The sequence below is a fragment of the Schistocerca americana genome, chromosome 2, assembly GCF_021461395.2.
Source record: "Schistocerca americana isolate TAMUIC-IGC-003095 chromosome 2, iqSchAmer2.1, whole genome shotgun sequence".
Classification (NCBI taxonomy): Eukaryota; Metazoa; Arthropoda; class Insecta; order Orthoptera; family Acrididae; genus Schistocerca; species Schistocerca americana.
In genome coordinates this window covers 316,041,920-316,059,778 of record NC_060120.1, presented here as the reverse complement: position 1 = coordinate 316,059,778, position 17,859 = coordinate 316,041,920, and the positions used below count along the sequence as shown (strand labels likewise).

Genomic DNA, 17,859 nt, shown 5'->3' with positions numbered 1-17,859 from the left:
CTTCTGTGAGTATCTTGAACTTTTTTAACATGTTTAGTACTTGCCTGGCTGAGTTTCCCACTGGACACTGATCTTACACTAAAAAAGAGTTTCCACCATGAGATGTAGTTCCTCCCCCCTTTAAGTTTCCTGCTATCAGCCCAGCCAGTTTACCCTTCCCTTTCTTGTTGAGGTGTAGGCCATGTCTAGTATAGTCCCACCTGCAGAGTGAATCAAAAGGAACCACACCAATGTGTGACCCTGCACCAGATCCAAGTAGCCGTTCGAACTCCAAATTAACTCTCTTGACAGAAGAGCTCAAATGAGGTCGGTCGTGGCACTCCAGAACCGACACAAACCCAACACTGGTATGACTCGATGTTGATGCAATCTTTGCCAGGTCACACTGTATGCTGTATCCCGGATCTCTGTCAATACTGTTGCCCGGCCCACCCACAATAACCACGGAATCTTCCTTAGTAAAGCCTCTACAAAGTGAACCTAAATCCTCTGTAACCTGCCTCAGTCCAGCACTAGGTTTGAAAAAACTTGTGACCTGGTATTCTGACCCTAGTTCATCCTGCAGAACTACCTAGCAACAAGACTTTCTTTCTCTTTGCAGACTTCCTACATTCTTATTCAATTTGCTTCTGAAAGCTTATTGAGCCCTGTCTACATCTACATCTGTGAGAGGCTCATCAGTTTCTGACTGAGGCAACAGGTCAAACCTATTTTGTACATTAATAACAAAGCTGTCAGAAGAATTTCTTGGCCTGTTCCTTATGCCTGTTGCCACTTCTCACCCTTGTTTACCCTTCTCCCCCCTTAAGCTGCCCAGTTCTCGCCTAGCCTCATCTAACTCAGCCTGAAGGGCAGCAATTTTCCCCTCCTGTTCCACAATCTTTCTATCTCTACTGCATAGCCTACAGAACCACTGATGAGTCTCGCTCATTTTCCCAATTCCCACGCCACTACAATCGCCCCAATGAAAAAAGTTACTACATCCATCACACCAGACCCCGGAGCTAACGATTCTACGGCACGTCAGGCACTTTACACTCATGGTACAAATCGATTTTAGTGACAGAAAGACAATGAAGTTACCGGAAAACAATGAAAATACGTGTACGAAAAATTAGGCGTACTCGCGACTATGTAAACAGTGGTTCAGAAGTTTTTTACTGGAAATTACTTAAGAGATGACTATACTCTGCAGATATAAAGGGGCAGCAAACGTATTTAGCACACTAAACGATCAGTAAATGCACTTAAAATTGCGGTATGAAGTTTAATCTGAAAGCTCAAAAGTTCAGCCTGGCCGCGATACGTAAACAAAACGAACTTTACGTGATTACTGTGAAAATAAGCGAGTAAGACAAAAACCTTTAATGGTACGCTTGAAGAGCACTATAATTAATGTAATTAATTAGTTTAAAGTGTTAAAAACAGTTTATTACTACTTAAATTACTTATCTTGTACGAGTGCTGTGACACAGACGTCCGTATATTGTGAAGTAGATGCAAACAAAGCATAATCCATATCATTAAGATAAATACCTTTCGTACAAAAGCATATCTGGTAGAGGATCTGTACCATTATCTCTGTCAGCTACATATAAAAACATCATTGTAACTGTTTGTTTGCGCAAGTTATTCTCAATGCCTACTGTGCACTGAAAGCTGTGAGTGATGTTTAACATGTGTGAGACTCTGAACAATGGGCCCTAACAAAACTGTGAGTACAAGTTCTTACAAATGTTTTTTTATATATTGCAGAAAATCATTGAAACAAAGTAGAACCTCAAAAACATTACATAAAAATGGCATAGCGCAAAGGAATGCGCACATGAAAATGGGGATCATTTCCTGAAATGCGTCCTGTAAAATATGAATAAAAGAATATTGTGGCTGGTAGCTGAAAAGTTATTTATAAACAAACCCAGTGTTTTTACAGCCACAGGCTTTCAAACAAAGCCATTTATAATGGACAAAATCAAATGTGTGCATACTTTGATGTCATATTGCTAAATTTTTTATTCGCCAAATAATATTAGTTTCAAAGATAAGTAAATGACAGGAAGAGAACTACTTCCTCCTGAAAGGGTTTGTTGTTATGAGGTGGCTTGCTTGCATGCAGTAACTGTACAGATTTGTGACAGGGCCAGATATGGTTAGGCAAAAGGTAAATAAAAATATGTGGCAACACAAATTAGCAACAATTTGCAATAATGTATTAATATAACCTTTACATTACTTAACTGTAGTGTGAAGATGATACATTGCAATGTAGTTAGATGTTCACTTGGACTAATCAATCTTCGAACATCAGTCTGTTCACGAAGCCAGTGTATGATAGCTCCATTGAAGGGCCCCTGCTAGCATGCAGAAGTGCCAGAACACAACATGGCATGTCTGAAGTAGTGCTGGAGGGAATTGACACCATTGAAACCTGCAGGGCTGTATATAAATCGATAAGAGTTCGAGGGGGTGGAGATCTCTTGTGAACAGCAAGTTGCAAGGTATCCCAGATAAGCTCAATAATGTTCACGTGTGGGGAGTTTGGTGGCCAGTGGAAGTGTTTAAGCTCATAAGAGTGTTCATAGAGCAACCCTGTAGAAATTTTGGACATGTGAGGTGTCGCTTTGTGCTGCTGGCATTGCCCAAGTCCATTGAAGTGCACAATGGACATGAATGGATGCAGGTGATCAGACAGGACTTGTCAGCATCATATCTAGACATATCAGGGGTCCTATATCACTACACCATTACAGAGCCTCCACCAGCATGAACAGTCCCCTGCTGACATGCAGGTCCATGGATTCATGAGGTTGTCTCTGTACCCGTACATGTCCATCCGCTCAATACTATTTGAAATGAGACTCGTCCGATCAGCCAACATGTTTAACAGTCCAATGTTAGTATTGATGGCCTCAGATGAGGCATAAAGCATTTTTCTCGTGCACTCATCAAGGGTACACAAATGGCCCTTCGACTCCAAAAGTCCATATCAGTGACATTTCATTGAATGGTTTGGACGCTGACACTTGTTGTTGACCCAGCATTGAAACCTGCAGCAATTTGTGGAAGTGTTGCACTTGTGTCATTTTGAAAGATTCTCTTCAGTCGTTGTTGGTCCTGTTCTTGCTGTATCTTTTCCAGCCACTGCGACGTCAGAGATTTGATGTTTTACCGTATTTCTGATGTTCATGGTACACTTGTGAAATGGTCGTACCGGAAAATCTCCACGTCATCACTACCTCAGAGATGCTTTATCCCATCTGTTATGCACTGACTGTAACACCACTTTCAGACTCATTTAAATCTTGATAACCTGCCATTGTGGCAGAAATAGCTGATCTAACAACTGTGCCAGACACTTATTGTCTTATATAGACATTGCTGACCACTGTGTCGTATTCTGCCTGTTTACATACCCCTGCATTTGAATACACATGCCTGTATCAGTTTCTTTGTCACTTCAGTGTATGATCACTTATAGAATGCCGTGCCCTCTGTGTGTATGGCTGTGTCTCAAGACACAGCACTAAATTTCGTTACCTCATTTTTATTTATTTATTTATTTTTGTTTCATTAGAAAGAGTAGGTGATTTTGTACTAGAAAATTTTTTGTTTGTTTTGAGATCCACTGGACAAGGCTATGCAAACGCGCTTGAAAATTCTTCTGTCAAATATATGCACGCTGCTGCAACATTTTGTAAAAAAAAAGTCTTTAAAAGAATGACATTCTTCTGATAAAACAAGAGCAGCTGAATTAAAAAAGCTCACAGAATGTGGATGTCTACTGGTTAAAATCTTGTGCCCATGATTGCAGAATGAGGTTCACAAGGAAATTTGTGTTATGTTATCCTTCTCAAAAGCTTCATGTAGCAATAAAGAATGGAAAAAGGGCCAACCTAAATTTGTTAAGCCTTGCCCATTCTCCTTTAACATGCCAGAAAATCTCAGAATAAAAATTACAAGGCTAAATGAAATGCAAGATATTTCTAATACAAGGTGAAATTTGTACTCAGATTGCTGTGTTTGGTGTGTCTAATAAGCCAGCTACATTCGTATAACAAAATTATGATTATTAGCAAAGCCAATACTGTGCTTATTATGATGGTCTACTGAGAAGGTTAAAAAAAATGTCTAGTACCTTTAAATAATGAGAAAGGAGAAAAATCAAATCCAGACAACTATAGAGGAATTTCCCTTTTGGATTGCATGTATAAGATCATGTCAAGAATACTATACAACCGCTGTAAAGATCAATTAGAACTAGAGCTGGGATAATATCAAGGAGGATTTAGATCCTGGAGAAGCTGCCCAGAACAGATAATCACCTTGAAGTTAGTTATGGATGTCTACAAAAGAAGGCAAAAACAACTAGTCATAACCTTTGTAGATTTCAAAAAGGCATATGATTGCATCCATAGATCTTCAATGATGAAAATATTAAGGAATGTTGGACTTCATCCTAAATTAATAAAAATGATACAGTTAACCTTAACAAACACCAAATCCAAAGTAAAATTTAGAGGAGAAATATCTGAACCATTTACGATTAAAACAGGGTTGAGACAGGGAGATTGTTTATCACCATTGCTATTCAATTGTGCTCTTGAATATGTAATGAGAGAATGGTACAAGGAAAATCCTATGAATATTAAAATTGGAACTAAGAAAGATAAAATAAACCTAAATTGCTTGGGATTTGCTGATGACCTAGCATTACTAGCTAATAATATTCAGGAAGCCACGAAACAAATAACAAGCTTACAAAATATAGCACAAAAATTAGGACTCCAGATATCATTTGAAAAGACTGAAATAATGGTAACGGATCCACTTGTAATAGATCACATCACAGTGAGCAATAGGGAAATTAAAGTAGTGAAGCATTTTAAATACCTGGGTGAAATTATAACACATAAATTGGACGAGAAACCTGCATGGCGATCAAGAACTAATAAAATGATAAAAGCTCAAAAACTAACATGGTCTACGTACAATAAAAAATGTCTATCAATTAAAACAAAATTAAAACATTACAAGACGGTGGTTCAACCAGAGGTTACATACGGAAGTGAAACTCTTTTTAAAGTCACCCAGAAAAACAGAATTGACAAAATTTTAAAAGTAGAGAGAAGAATTGCTAGAACATGCATAAATAAGAAATATCAAAAAGCTGGGCAATGGCGGATAGTTCCAAATGAAGTGGTATACAGAGAACTGGAGCCCATCACCGATACTATACGAAAGAAAAGGATCTCTTTTTGTGGTCACTTTCTGAGGACACCAGAAACCAGATTATCAAGGAAAATTATTGAGAAACTCTGGAATTTGAAACAACAAGGAGGATGGCTTAAGGAAATAAGAGAGGATATGGAAGAACTGGAAATAACTGTGGATGATTTGCAGAACAAAACGCCAAATTTAAAGAAGTTGAGGGACACAGAAATAAGATTTAAACCAAAAATTGACAAACGACATACAATGAAAAGGGTATTTACAGATACGGAACGACGAAAAGCATCGGAACGAATGAAGAGATACTGGGCCACTCGGAAGGGGAAAATACCAAAGAAGAGGACCAGAAATGATTGACTGAAGTGGTCCAATGAGGCCGTAAAAGCAGAAGAAGAAGAAGAAGAAGAATGAGAAGTTGTTAATGTTACACATTTGCTCCACAAAGATGGTCGATAAAAGAAGTGGCTTCTGAATTTTTCGTTTTCAGCAAGACTGGTGAGGAAAACTAAAAAGGATACACATTAGTTGGTTATATTAGCAGTGTCTAATGACATAAAAGGCAGTGTTTTAACTTTAAAGAGAATGAATTTAGCTATAATGAAAATCTGTTAAGTAGACTGTTATGTGCAAATAAATAAATAAAACTTGGGAAAAAATTATATATAAAAACAAAGATGAGGTGACTTACCGAACGAAAGCGCTGGCAGGTCGATAGACACACAAACAAACACAAACATACACACAAAATTCAAGCTTTCGCAACAAACTGTTGCCTCATCAGGAAAGAGGGAAGGAGAGGGGAAGACGAAAGGAAGTGGGTTTTAAGGGAGAGGGTAAGGAGTCATTCCAATCCCGGGAGCGGAAAGACTTACCTTAGGGGGAAAAAAGGACAGGTATACACTCGCACACACGCACATATCCATCCACACATACAGACAGAAGCAGACATATTTAAAGACAAAGAGTTTGGGCAGAGATGTCAGTCGAAGCAGAAGTGTAGAGGCAAAGAAGTTGTTGAAAGACAGGTGAGGTATGAGTGGCGGCAACTTGAAATTAGCGGAGATTGAGGCCTGGCGGATGACGAGAAGAGAGGATATACTGAAGGGCAAGTTCCCATCTCCAGAGTTCGGATAGGTTGGTGTTGGTGGGAAGTATCCAGATAACCCGGACGGTGTAACACTGTGCCAAGATGTGCTGGCTGTGCACCAAGGCATGTTTAGCCACAGGGTGATCCTCATTACCAACAAACACTGTCTGCCTGTGTCCATTCATGCGAATGGACAGTTTGTTGCTGGTCATTCCCACATAGAATGCATCACAGTGTAGGCAGGTCAGTTGGTAAATCACGTGGGTGCTTTCACACGTGGCTCTGCCTTTGATCGTGTACACCTTCCGGGTTACAGGACTGGAGTAGGTGGTGGTGGGAGGGTGCATGGGACAGGTTTTGCATCGGGGGCGGTTACAAGGATAGGAGCCAGAGGGTAGGGAAGGTGGTTTGGGGATTTTGTGTGTATGTTTGTGTTTGTTTGTGTGTCTATCGACCTGCCAGCACTTTCGTTCGGTAAGTCACCTCATCTTTGTTTTTATATATAATTTTCCCCACGTGGAATGTTTCCCTCTATTATATTGATATCATAAACTTGGGGAAAAGCTGTATATAACAGTTAAATTAAAGACTGTAACTATTATATAAATATGTTTCTAATATAAAGGGTGTTTGTTGAAATGACGGTTTTCAGATGTTTGACAATAGGGTGTTCAAGCAATTTTTTTTATTTTTATAAATTCAGAATGTTTTCAAACCAAACAAAACCTATACTAGTATAAAACACCTTTTCTACCTAATGAAACAAAAATAAAGAAAGTTGGTGGTGATAATATTAAGCAATATTACATCAGAGTATGCACAAATTTAATGGAAAAGTTTCTAGAGGCATATTTATGTACTAACAACTTCTGAAATACTCACAAATAACTGCTGTAGTGCAGTGGAATTGATAGCAAGTAACTCCTCTGCAGAAATAATGAAGGGTGCACAACATACTTTGTTTGTCTGAAAATTACTGAAAAATTGTTGTGACTTGAGTTTTCCTCAACTGTCTCCTCATGTAACGTAAAAATGATGAACTGCACAGCCTTGGAATTCTAACAGTGTTTTGGGCACAAAACCAGGGTAATGATTTGTATGGAAAACTTGGGAAATCAGGAATTCTCTGGGAAACTGAATTTACTGGAAAAGAGAGGGCAAAGCCACAGAATTATGGGGACTCCAGTGAAATGATTTTGGGGATACAGGGCAGGTGGTCTATTTATTGACAGAAAATGATTTAGTGAGGCATTTTCTTTTTTTTTTAAATCACTGAGCTTTAGAGTGAATCAGTTGTACAGTTACGTAAGGAATCTTAGAGAAGTACATTGATTGGTAATGTTTGGTGCTTAATAGTGGCTACCTCTGATGCTCTTGTGGTCTCAGGAATCATTGGTATTGTGTGCATGGGTTCTCAGGATCCAGGTCTGTTTTGCATTATGTGATGAATGCAACTGAGTGTAACGTGCCTGTGATGATTTGTCATATAGCTGTCAATTAGACATTTGCACAAAAGTGAAGTTATATATTTTAACACACGTATTTTGTAGATCACATTTGAATATCAGGCTTCACTTCTTTTTTAATTGTTTCAGTGTGAAGTAATGCTTTGCCTACTTTCTCTTCGAGTCAGCACTTTTCATAGTGTAAAGACTGTCAGCTGTCAAGCTTAATGTATTGTTCTTGTCAATATGTATTGATGTTATGTTTCGGTGGTAACACTTGGAAACGTGTTCATGAAAGAATTTCTTGTGTTCTTGAGGTTATCACACAATGGCGAATAATAATGTTGATGGAATTTCAGTATTAAATTACCTGTAGTAACTGTGTTACAAAGTACTGAGATTGAATTTTATTTATTGAAATTTCAACAACAAATAATCATCAGTTTCTTATACATATCCTATTGCCAGACCCAGCTGAACTTCTTCATCAAAAGATTTTATGTGATTTCCAGTTTCAAATTTCAAATTACCTTGAAGTAATTTTTGTTTAGTGTGAGAGAAGGCTTCACTGTAATAGTTTTCATGGTCACATATTAATATTTATGAGATGCCATATAAGAAGAAATTCACCATCCTGTAAACATTGTGCATCTGATTGAAATACCTTCTTTCAATTAGAACAAGTTTCAATTTTAAACTGTCTTCAGTTTGTTCAAAATTATTATAGTGCTCACATGACGTATTGCAGCTCACTACTGCAAGCCTCATAAAACCATGTAGTTTTTGGGTCTTATACTCAAATTTTGCAAAATTTGAGTGTTATCCTGTAATGACCATCACTAAAAAATTTCATTCGGGTTGGAGATGGTTAGGTGCACACCAGTGGTACATTTGGAATGAAATTACTACACACAGAGCACAGAAATGTTAATTGTAATGATTATTTAAAGATGTCTTTCAGTTACATTACAATGCTTGAGAAGAAAGATAGAGGTGGAGTCTTTGTGGGATTTAGACTCAGTTTTGTTCATTATTAACTTGCATTATGAATGCTGACTAGTGTACAAGTGCAATTTTGTGAACCTATAAAATGTAATTGAATATAGCTGTCTCAGAGTGCAAGTCACTATAACGTTAACTAGCACTACTTCCTACACTGGAAACCTGAAGACTAAAAGAAAACATTCAAAATCTTCCAGCATTTGGTTTTGACCCATGAGTATATCTTTTGGAGAACACATTATTTAAAAATTTTCTGTGTGAGTTTTGATTTTAACTTATAAAAGTAAGAAATGATAATATTTAATACTAAAACATGCTGTCTATTGCTGCAGGCAGCACTGGATACAGCAGAGCTGTGCCCTCTCTGTCGCTACCCATTCAAGGAGGGAGCTCCAGCAGTCGCAAGATATCACCCAACCTTAGCAGCAGTGGATTCAAATCGGGGTCTCCATCACAGGTTGTGTATAGTGGTGTATTGCTCAGGTACTGTTCTACAAGTAAAAACCACAAATCATTGATCATGAAAAGTGATTTTCTCTGTTTCAGGGTTCATACATGGATGTCTATAGTCCATGTAGCTCCTCTCCTCTGGATAATCCAGGCTATATGACAATGAGTCCAGGTATGGCGTTCTAACTGTATAAATGGATAATCTTTAAAATTGATTGGAATTTCCATGTCATCTTTCTTTATACACTAGACATCCCAAAAGTAATGATTGAATAGAAGTATTAACAAAATTAAATGAATGTGTAACTTTATGAGAGACAGACTAGAGAGGAAGAAGCTATTAGCTCCAAAAGCTTGGGTAGTGTCATGTATTTTTATATATGCCTATCGACAGTCCTGATACATTGATTCTTGTGAAGATAAGAACTGGGCAGCAATTTTGTCTCATAACTAACTGGAGAGCAGTCACAATTAAACCCAAAGGAATAGTTCTTGACTTGCAGAGGGCTGATAGTCTTAAATCTTTCATTTGGGTATATTGCTGGCACCGAAGTGACTGTTTCACAAGTATGAAACCAGACTAAATGTGTGGTCATGTTCACAGCAGTGAAATGGTACCAAAAAGTACTAGAGTGACATGCCACATAACTTGACGGCTGTCCGGGGATTTTGCGCAGCCAGCAATTAGTACCGATGGGGGAGCCATCTGTTGCAATGTAGCTATACTGAGGGTTAGCTGTGCTCCATTCAGCAGTCAGCTAAATGTTACATACACATACAGGAAAGGTGACAAGCATGCCATCAAACTGTGTGCCTTTAAAATATGGGGCTGCATAAAATGTGTAACATAGAAAAATAACAATGTGTGGTAATAGGGTGAACAGTGACAACAATAAAAGATAGATTTGCATTGTTTGTCTTTTCTGTTGATCAGTGCAAGAAAATACTGTGATTAATAATTGGGAAAAACCGCTGAGCATTTATTTGTGTTTCCCATTCAAATTCGGAAAATATGTTCATCTTGTGATGTCTTGAAAAATAAACTTTAAAAAGAAGAAGAAAAGAAACTTAGTGAAACATGTACATTTACTGACGCATCCTAGACCAGCAGTGACATTTGACCATTCTCAGACAATTTTTATAATACTCATGAAATGTTTTGCAAAAATTTAGATTTTGGTGCTTACCAGGTGACTTAAAAATAGGTGATACATTCTCTTCAGCAGATGCATTGGCTTCATTCACAATCAGTTGAACAGTTCTCAACCCAGTATCGCACTCCTCAGCTGTTAGTTCTTGGCACTTGCCGACACTGGGAGACACTTTTGATCATACATGGATGCCACTTCCGACTCCTGTCTAAAGTACTGATCACATGAAACACCATTTCTCTCGCGTGCTAGTGTATATGGGGTGGGATTTGCTTTTAACACTCATACTGATCAGATTGCCTTGAAATACCACCGCGCAGAATGTTAAAACCAGTCGTAAACTCACTCTACACAGTATGAAATGAACTCAGGCATATGCTACAGCTGACTGACTACAGTTGGTTGGCATATCATGACATATCCGTGCTTCTACACCTCACCCACCAAGTTATGTAGCATGCAGAGTCCTTTTCCACCCATATTTTTTAAACTTTTTTTTTGTAAAATCATTTAGTGAAACACTTTTGTGAAAATGGTTTAACAGTTCTAGTGATTTGCTGTTACAGATATTGTTGCCAACCAAAGATATCAAGGCAGTTGTAAAAAGGCCTTTATTTTTTAGCAAATCATGATGGAGGGAAGTAAGCTACTAGCATGGTTAACGCGGTGGAATAGTGTGGAAAGCTACCATGGAGGGGGGATAGGTGCCACCCAGCAAGCGGTATGGGCAAACCTGCTGATGGAAGTTTTGACCTGCCAGTGCCAGTAAGCTGGACTGGGCAGTTCTAACACTGACTTCAACCACTGCGGACCTCACCTTGCGCATCGTGCCATTTCTGTGCACCCAGCTGTCAGCTGCCAGCACCTGCCATGTGTTGTGTTTATTCCTGTCTATGTCTGTGTTGTTTTGGACTTCCTGCTTCCCCATAGATTTACTCGCACAGCAAGTTTTCATTTACTCCTGTGCTGTTCAGTTCCCTGGTTCTGGTCGTGTCACCATCGCCACATACAGCACCTTGTGCTGACAGTGTCGTTTGGCAATGTGTCACACCTGTGCAGATACTAAACAGCCCATTTAAAGTTATCAGCAAGTATAATATGAAGCACTTCACAGAATCTCGTCCAGTGTAATACTGTATTACTCAAATGTCAAAACTGGTGTATTCTAATGTCATCTGAACCGTCTGTCGCTGTTCTGGTTGCAGTACACACTTAAGGTCCAGATTCTAACCATCTTCAAGCAATCAGATGGATGCTGTATTTCTTGATGTCCAAAAAGAATTTGATGAAAACCACATGAAGTGTAATTAAGGCATTTGATTACATGGGATACATGAAGTACTATCTGGAAAGTAAGCTGCACAAATATTGTCAGACCTTGATAAAATTTCAAATAGTGCAAAGGCTGACAACTTGCTTTGGATTATTATAAATATAAAGTTTGCCAGTATTTTATTGTCCTTGCCAGCACCTAAGCTAGCGGTCTCTATTGTCGTATTCCTATTCTCTACCTACATTATCGTTTCCTCTTGGAGACCTTGCCCTAGCTTGATGCTCTATAATGAGTGAGTGTGTATCTTTTCTCATAGTACCCAGGATTTTCCAGTGTTAAGTTAAACTTTCAGTGACATTGAGTACTAGTGCAGTTGCAAAATTGTAGTGATGGGCAAAATTGTAGTGATGGGCATTGCCCATAGCCTTGTTCAACAAACCATCCCGCCATTTCTGAAATTTAAATCTTTCCTTGATTATAGACTGTGCCGTAAAACTGTGGGTAAACTGCCAGATGTCAGTTGGTAGAGCACTTGCCCACAGTAGGCAAAATTCCCAGGTTTGAGTCCCAATCTGACACACAGTTTTTAATTTGCCGTTAAATTGCAAGTCCTATTTCTATTGATTCATTGATAATTGATATTCAGAAGTTTGAGGTAAGACCACAATTTTTGTTCAGCTGCACTTTGTGAAATACTAGTAGACGTACAGTGTTTTGCAATAGCACATTTGCTAGCTTGGAGGAGATAACTTATGTCACTGGTGTTCTGCAGTGCCCTCCTAAACAGTGCACATTGTTTCCCCAATATATAATTTGACAAACTCAGTCAGAATCTTATAAACACCTGCCTTGTGCAGACTTAAGTCGTCATTGGCCAATCCCAGAAGTACCAGAATTTTTGATGGAGGACGAAAAATCACTTTAACTTTGTGTTTTTGAAGTACTCTGTCTATTTTTGTTGAAACATTTACAATATAGTGGATACACTTGTGTTGAACGCCTCAGCCTCTTCCTTGTTCTGCAATTTGTATTTCTGTAGTGCCCTAGTGCCCTCAGTATCTGCTGAGATGAATACCCATTTTCAAGGAACACAGTTTGGAGGTATTCCAATTTTATTTGCAGGTTATCAGTATGTGAGGTGGTATGGGCGTGTTGAATCATAGTACTCAAAGTGGATAAAGGTAAGTCCACTGTTCTTGTGCCACAGGAGGCTTATGTTAATAATATCAATATTTTATTATATGAATTCAACATATTGCAAGATCAATAAGGACACTACTAACCATGTGATAAGAAAAACAATGGAACTTCGACTTCCTGTTGTCTACCTGTTATATACGTTCAGCAGCACCACAACAGACAAATAATTAGAACAAGTACATGAACATTGATTTAATTCCAACACTCACATAAATGTACATTCATTTCAGATGTAACATCAATGAATCGCCCCAGGCTGAGAACTAAGTTCCGTAACTAAACAGTCAGTTCCAGAAGTAAACAACAATCCAGAGACAAAATGAGCACCATGTTGCTGCTCAAGCTGTGGTAGTCCCTGTCCTCATAGGCGTTTACTTGTGGGCTGCAGATTCGTGGCCAGTGGCAGCTCTTGTCTGACTGTTGCTAATGTGAGCTCTGGCCTGGTACCACATGTGCTCTGGCCGAGAACTGGTGAAGACAGACTCACATCTGCCAAATATAAACTGCTTGTTGTCAATGTAGTCCAAACTTTTGGCTCTGCTGGGTAATCCAAACTTTTGGCTCTGCTGGTGATGAACTCTGCTGAGCACTCGATGAACTGCTGCTGACTTGCTAGGTTGCGAGTTATAAAGCCACATGGATTACTACACTGAATCCACGTGATTGGCTGGTGCTGCAGGTGTAACATGCGCCTTGCTCATCAGTTCTGCAAGTCGTCATTGGTGCTCATTGGCAGTTATGCAGAAAAACAGTGAGTTATTTTTCAGTTTTGATGTTGTCTCCCTATTTTACAAATGTGCCTCTGGTGGAATCATCTTATCAGCAACACGTTTGGAACTGACATAACAGCATTGTTTGAGCACTCTCTCCTCACTATTTAACAACAGATTTATGAATAATCTGACAGTGTTGCCATGGAAGTCCTTTACTTTCCTTGATGACCAACCCTTTCATGGAAGATTTTAAGAAACAAACACTTGACTAAGCAGTTTCAGAAATAACAGTGTTTTGGCAATACATTGATGATGTTTTTATAACTTGTCCTGATGGTTTGGACAGTCTGAGAGTTCCTGGAACATCTGAACTCCTTACATATAAACATAAAATTTGCTATAGGGATGCAGAAAGATGGTTACTTGCTGTTTTAATGTGACAGACAAGCAACAGTACACATGGACATTCGATATTTTGGAAGCTCACTCTTACAGACCTGTATTTAAAGGCAATTATTTGCCACAATCTGACACAAACAATTGGCATTATGTAGACTTTGATCCACTGAGTCCATTTCACCTTGGATGCCAAAAACCTGGAAGCAGAATTAGAACACATCCAACTGGTTTCTGGCAAAATGGATATTTATCTCAATAGATTTGGAGAGCTCTGCAGACATATGAACAGCAGAACAAGAATGAGGCTGAGGCCTTCAAGATGACAGCTACCTGTCTTGTATTATAAATATTTCCATGAAAATACACTGTGTGATCAAAAGTATCTGGACACCCCCAAAAACATACGTGTTTAATATTAGGTGCATTGTGCTGCCACCTACTGTCAGGTACTTCATATCAGCGGCCTCAGTAGTCATTAGACATTGTAAGAGAGCAGAATGGGGCGCTCGGTGGAACTCTAGGACTTTGAACGTGGTCAGGTGATTGGGTGTTACTTGTGTCACATGTGTGTACGTGAGATTTCCACACTCCTAAACATCCCTAGGTCCACTGTTTCCGATGTGATAGTGAAGTGGAAATGTGAAGGGACACATACAGCACAAAAGTATACAGGCTGACCTTGTCTGTTGACTGACAGAGACCGTCAACAGTTGAAGAGGGTTGTAATGTTTAATAGGCAGACATTTATCCAGACCATCACACAGGAATTCCAAACTGCATCAGAATCCACTGCAAGTCCTACAACAGTTAAGTGGAAGTTGAGAAAATTTGGATTTCACGGTTGAGCAGCTGCTCATAAGCCATACATCACACCGGTAAATGCCAAATGACACTTTACTTGGTGTAACGAGTGTAAACATTGGATGATTGAACAGTGGGAAAACATTGTGTGGACTGACAAACCATCCTACACAATGTGGCAGTCTGATGGCAAGGTGTGGGTATGGCGAATGCCTGGTGATGTCATCTGCCAGCATGTGTTGTGCCAACAGTAAAATTTGGAGGTGGTGGTGTTATGGTGTGGTTGTATTTTTCATGGAGGGGGGCTTGCACCCCATGTTGTTTTGTGTGCCACTATCACAGCAGCATAGGCCTACGTGATGTTTTAAGCATCTTCTTGCTTCCCTCTGTTGGAGAGCAGTTTGGGGGTAGCGACCACATCTGTCAACAGGATCGAGCACCTGTTCATAATGCACGGCCTGTGGCGGAGTGGTTACACGACAATAACATCCCAGTAATGGACAGGCCCGCACAGAGCCCTGACCTGAATCCTATAGAAGACTTTGGGATGTTTTGGAACGCCGACTTTGTGCCAGGCCTCACCAACTGACATCAATACCTCTCTTCAGTGCAATATTCCGTGAAGAATGGGCTGCCATTCCCCAAGAAACCCTCCAGCACCTGATTGAACGTATGCCTGCGCACCATATTGAATTACAGCATTGCCGATGGAGGGTGCCATGAACTTCTAAGTCATTTTCAGCCAGGTGTCCGGATACTTTTGATCACATAGTGTAGGCAGAAAACTTTGAGAATATCAGGTTAAAGCGATCTTTCTTCTTCCATCAAAAGTCCCGGAGCTTCTGGGATCAAAGACGACGTAGAGTTGCGCAGGGCAGGCACTTATAAGATTCCATGCGAGTCTGGCAATTCGTATATATGGCAAACAGCATGCACTGTTTAGAACATACACCATTGGCATGCTTGGCTCTTCCAGCCAGACTGACTGGGTCAGCACAGTGGTTAGCAAACTGGACTTGCGTTCGGGAGGGCAATGGTTCAAACCCGCATCCGGTCATCCTGATGTGGGTTTTCTGCAATTTCCCTAAATTGCTTAAGGCAAATTCCAGAGTGTTTCCTTCAAAATGGCACAGCTACTTTCCTTCATCTGACCTTATGCTCCAGATTTAATGACCTTGTTGTTGACAAGACATTAAACACTTATCTTCTCCCCCTCTTCCTCCAGCCAGAATATTCGCTATCACAGAATACTGTATTTCTACTGACCATTCGATGAAATACAATACATCAAAAATTGTAGTCCATACTTACAAGTTCTGAAAATTCATTATCAATGAATCACTAGAAATAAAAATGACTGAGGCTCTTATCCATCATAAAGTGGTTTCCAGTTGAATTGTGCATGGAATACTGTCAGAGAAAAACTTTGTTTTCTGCATAGCTAGCATAGTTCTGCAATTTTAATGTGTGAAGATCATTGATCTGACATAAATGAGGTGAGTTTTCACCATGGATGACACTCTCAGCTGTGCACAGGCTTGCAGCAAAAACTCATACACTCTTTTAACACACGCACTGCAACAACTGGGTACTTCACACATACTACACTGGCATGTTTTTAAATTGGAGGGGTTGGGGGAGGCACCAGTTTATTGCCCCAGTGCACACCTGAAGATGACAAGATGACTCCGCGATGAAATATTGTAGCAGCAGGTTACTGACATCTGCCAATTTGCCTGAAATTTCATGGAACATCAAACCATATGTGTGAAGTGAAGTGACATGATAGAAAATAGGGATCAGGACATCCATACTGCTCCACATCATTCAGTGATACTACTCGTGATAGCTCATTCTATGTATGGAGAAACATTACTTTTGTGATACTATTTGATATAAGAAGTACTTATTATGCAAAAATATATGAATGTATTGATGTATTTGGCATTACTTCATTGTTACTTACATCTATAACTTTTTCTTCCAGGTGGGGGAAATGAGACAACTCCAAGAGCTGCCAGTGCAGGCACATACAGCCGCATGCACAGCCGTGGCAGCAGTGTGGCTGATGATCCATATGTACCTATGGGACGCCCTGCCACAGATGATGGTTATGTTGATATGGACAGCTCACATAGTCGTAAGTACAAGGGTGTGAAGTCCTACAAAGGATTTGATTGCTTCATTTTAACCGCTGTTGGTTTGTGTTTTATAACAAAACTTCAACTGAAATTTGGTTTTACTGGATTCATGATTTTGTGTCAGAAAGGTTACAGTTCACAGTAATTGACAGAAAGTCATTGAGTAAAACAGGAATGGTATCTGGCACTAACCACGGAAGTGTTTATATAGATATAAATGATTTAGGAGACAATGTGGGCAGCCCTCTTAGATTGTTTATAGATGATCCTGTCGTTCACCATGTGGCAAAGCCATCAGAAGATCAAAAGCAATTTCAGAGCGATTTAGACAAGGTATCTGTCTGGAGTGAAAAATGTCAATAGTCTTCTGGAGTATTGCTATGTGTTTTGAGATCTTTACCAGATAGGATTGAGGAAGGACATTGAAAGAGTTCAAAGCAGAGCAGCTCGGTTTGTTACTGCAAACTGCTGGAGAGAGTGTCACGTATGTGATACGCAGTCTGGGGTACAATAATTAAAACAGAGCCTTGTATAACTAACTTTTCCACTAAATGTAAAAATATTTTTGTTGATGCCAACCTAGATAGATAGAAATGATCATTGTAATAAAATAAGACAAATCAGAGTTCACATGGAAAGATATAAATGTTTTTACTGCCTGCTGTTTGAGAGTGGAACAATAGAGACATAACCTGAAGGTGGTTCAATGAGCACTCTGCCAAGCACTGAATTGTGTTGAGTTGTTATCATTGCACCAGGCTGATGGCTGCTTGTTAGATATAGAAGCAAGCAGTGCAAGAACAGCAATAAAACAAGACACTCTGCTACATTTGGTAGAATACCAACAAAAGACTGCATAGAAAAGAAAATAAGGTTGGTTGTCACAACTTGCTCTGAAATGTGAAATAAATACTCAAGGCTCTGGAATGAGTCTCCCGTTTGCAAAAAAACTAAGACTAACAGCATGT

The 17,859-nt window shown here is 39.4% G+C and overlaps 1 protein-coding gene across 1 annotated transcript in view; it reads left to right on the top strand.

The window, feature by feature from the left end:
- LOC124590535 (mucin-17) overlaps nt 1-17,859 on the top strand; it is a 196,566-nt gene that overhangs the window by 130,685 nt on the left and 48,022 nt on the right. Inside the window, exons 13-15 of the mRNA XM_047131656.1 lie at nt 9,096-9,220; nt 9,310-9,385; nt 16,738-16,890. Of these exons, the coding sequence (XP_046987612.1) occupies nt 9,096-9,220; nt 9,310-9,385; nt 16,738-16,890 (354 nt within the window). The remainder of the gene's footprint in view (nt 1-9,095; nt 9,221-9,309; nt 9,386-16,737; nt 16,891-17,859) is intronic.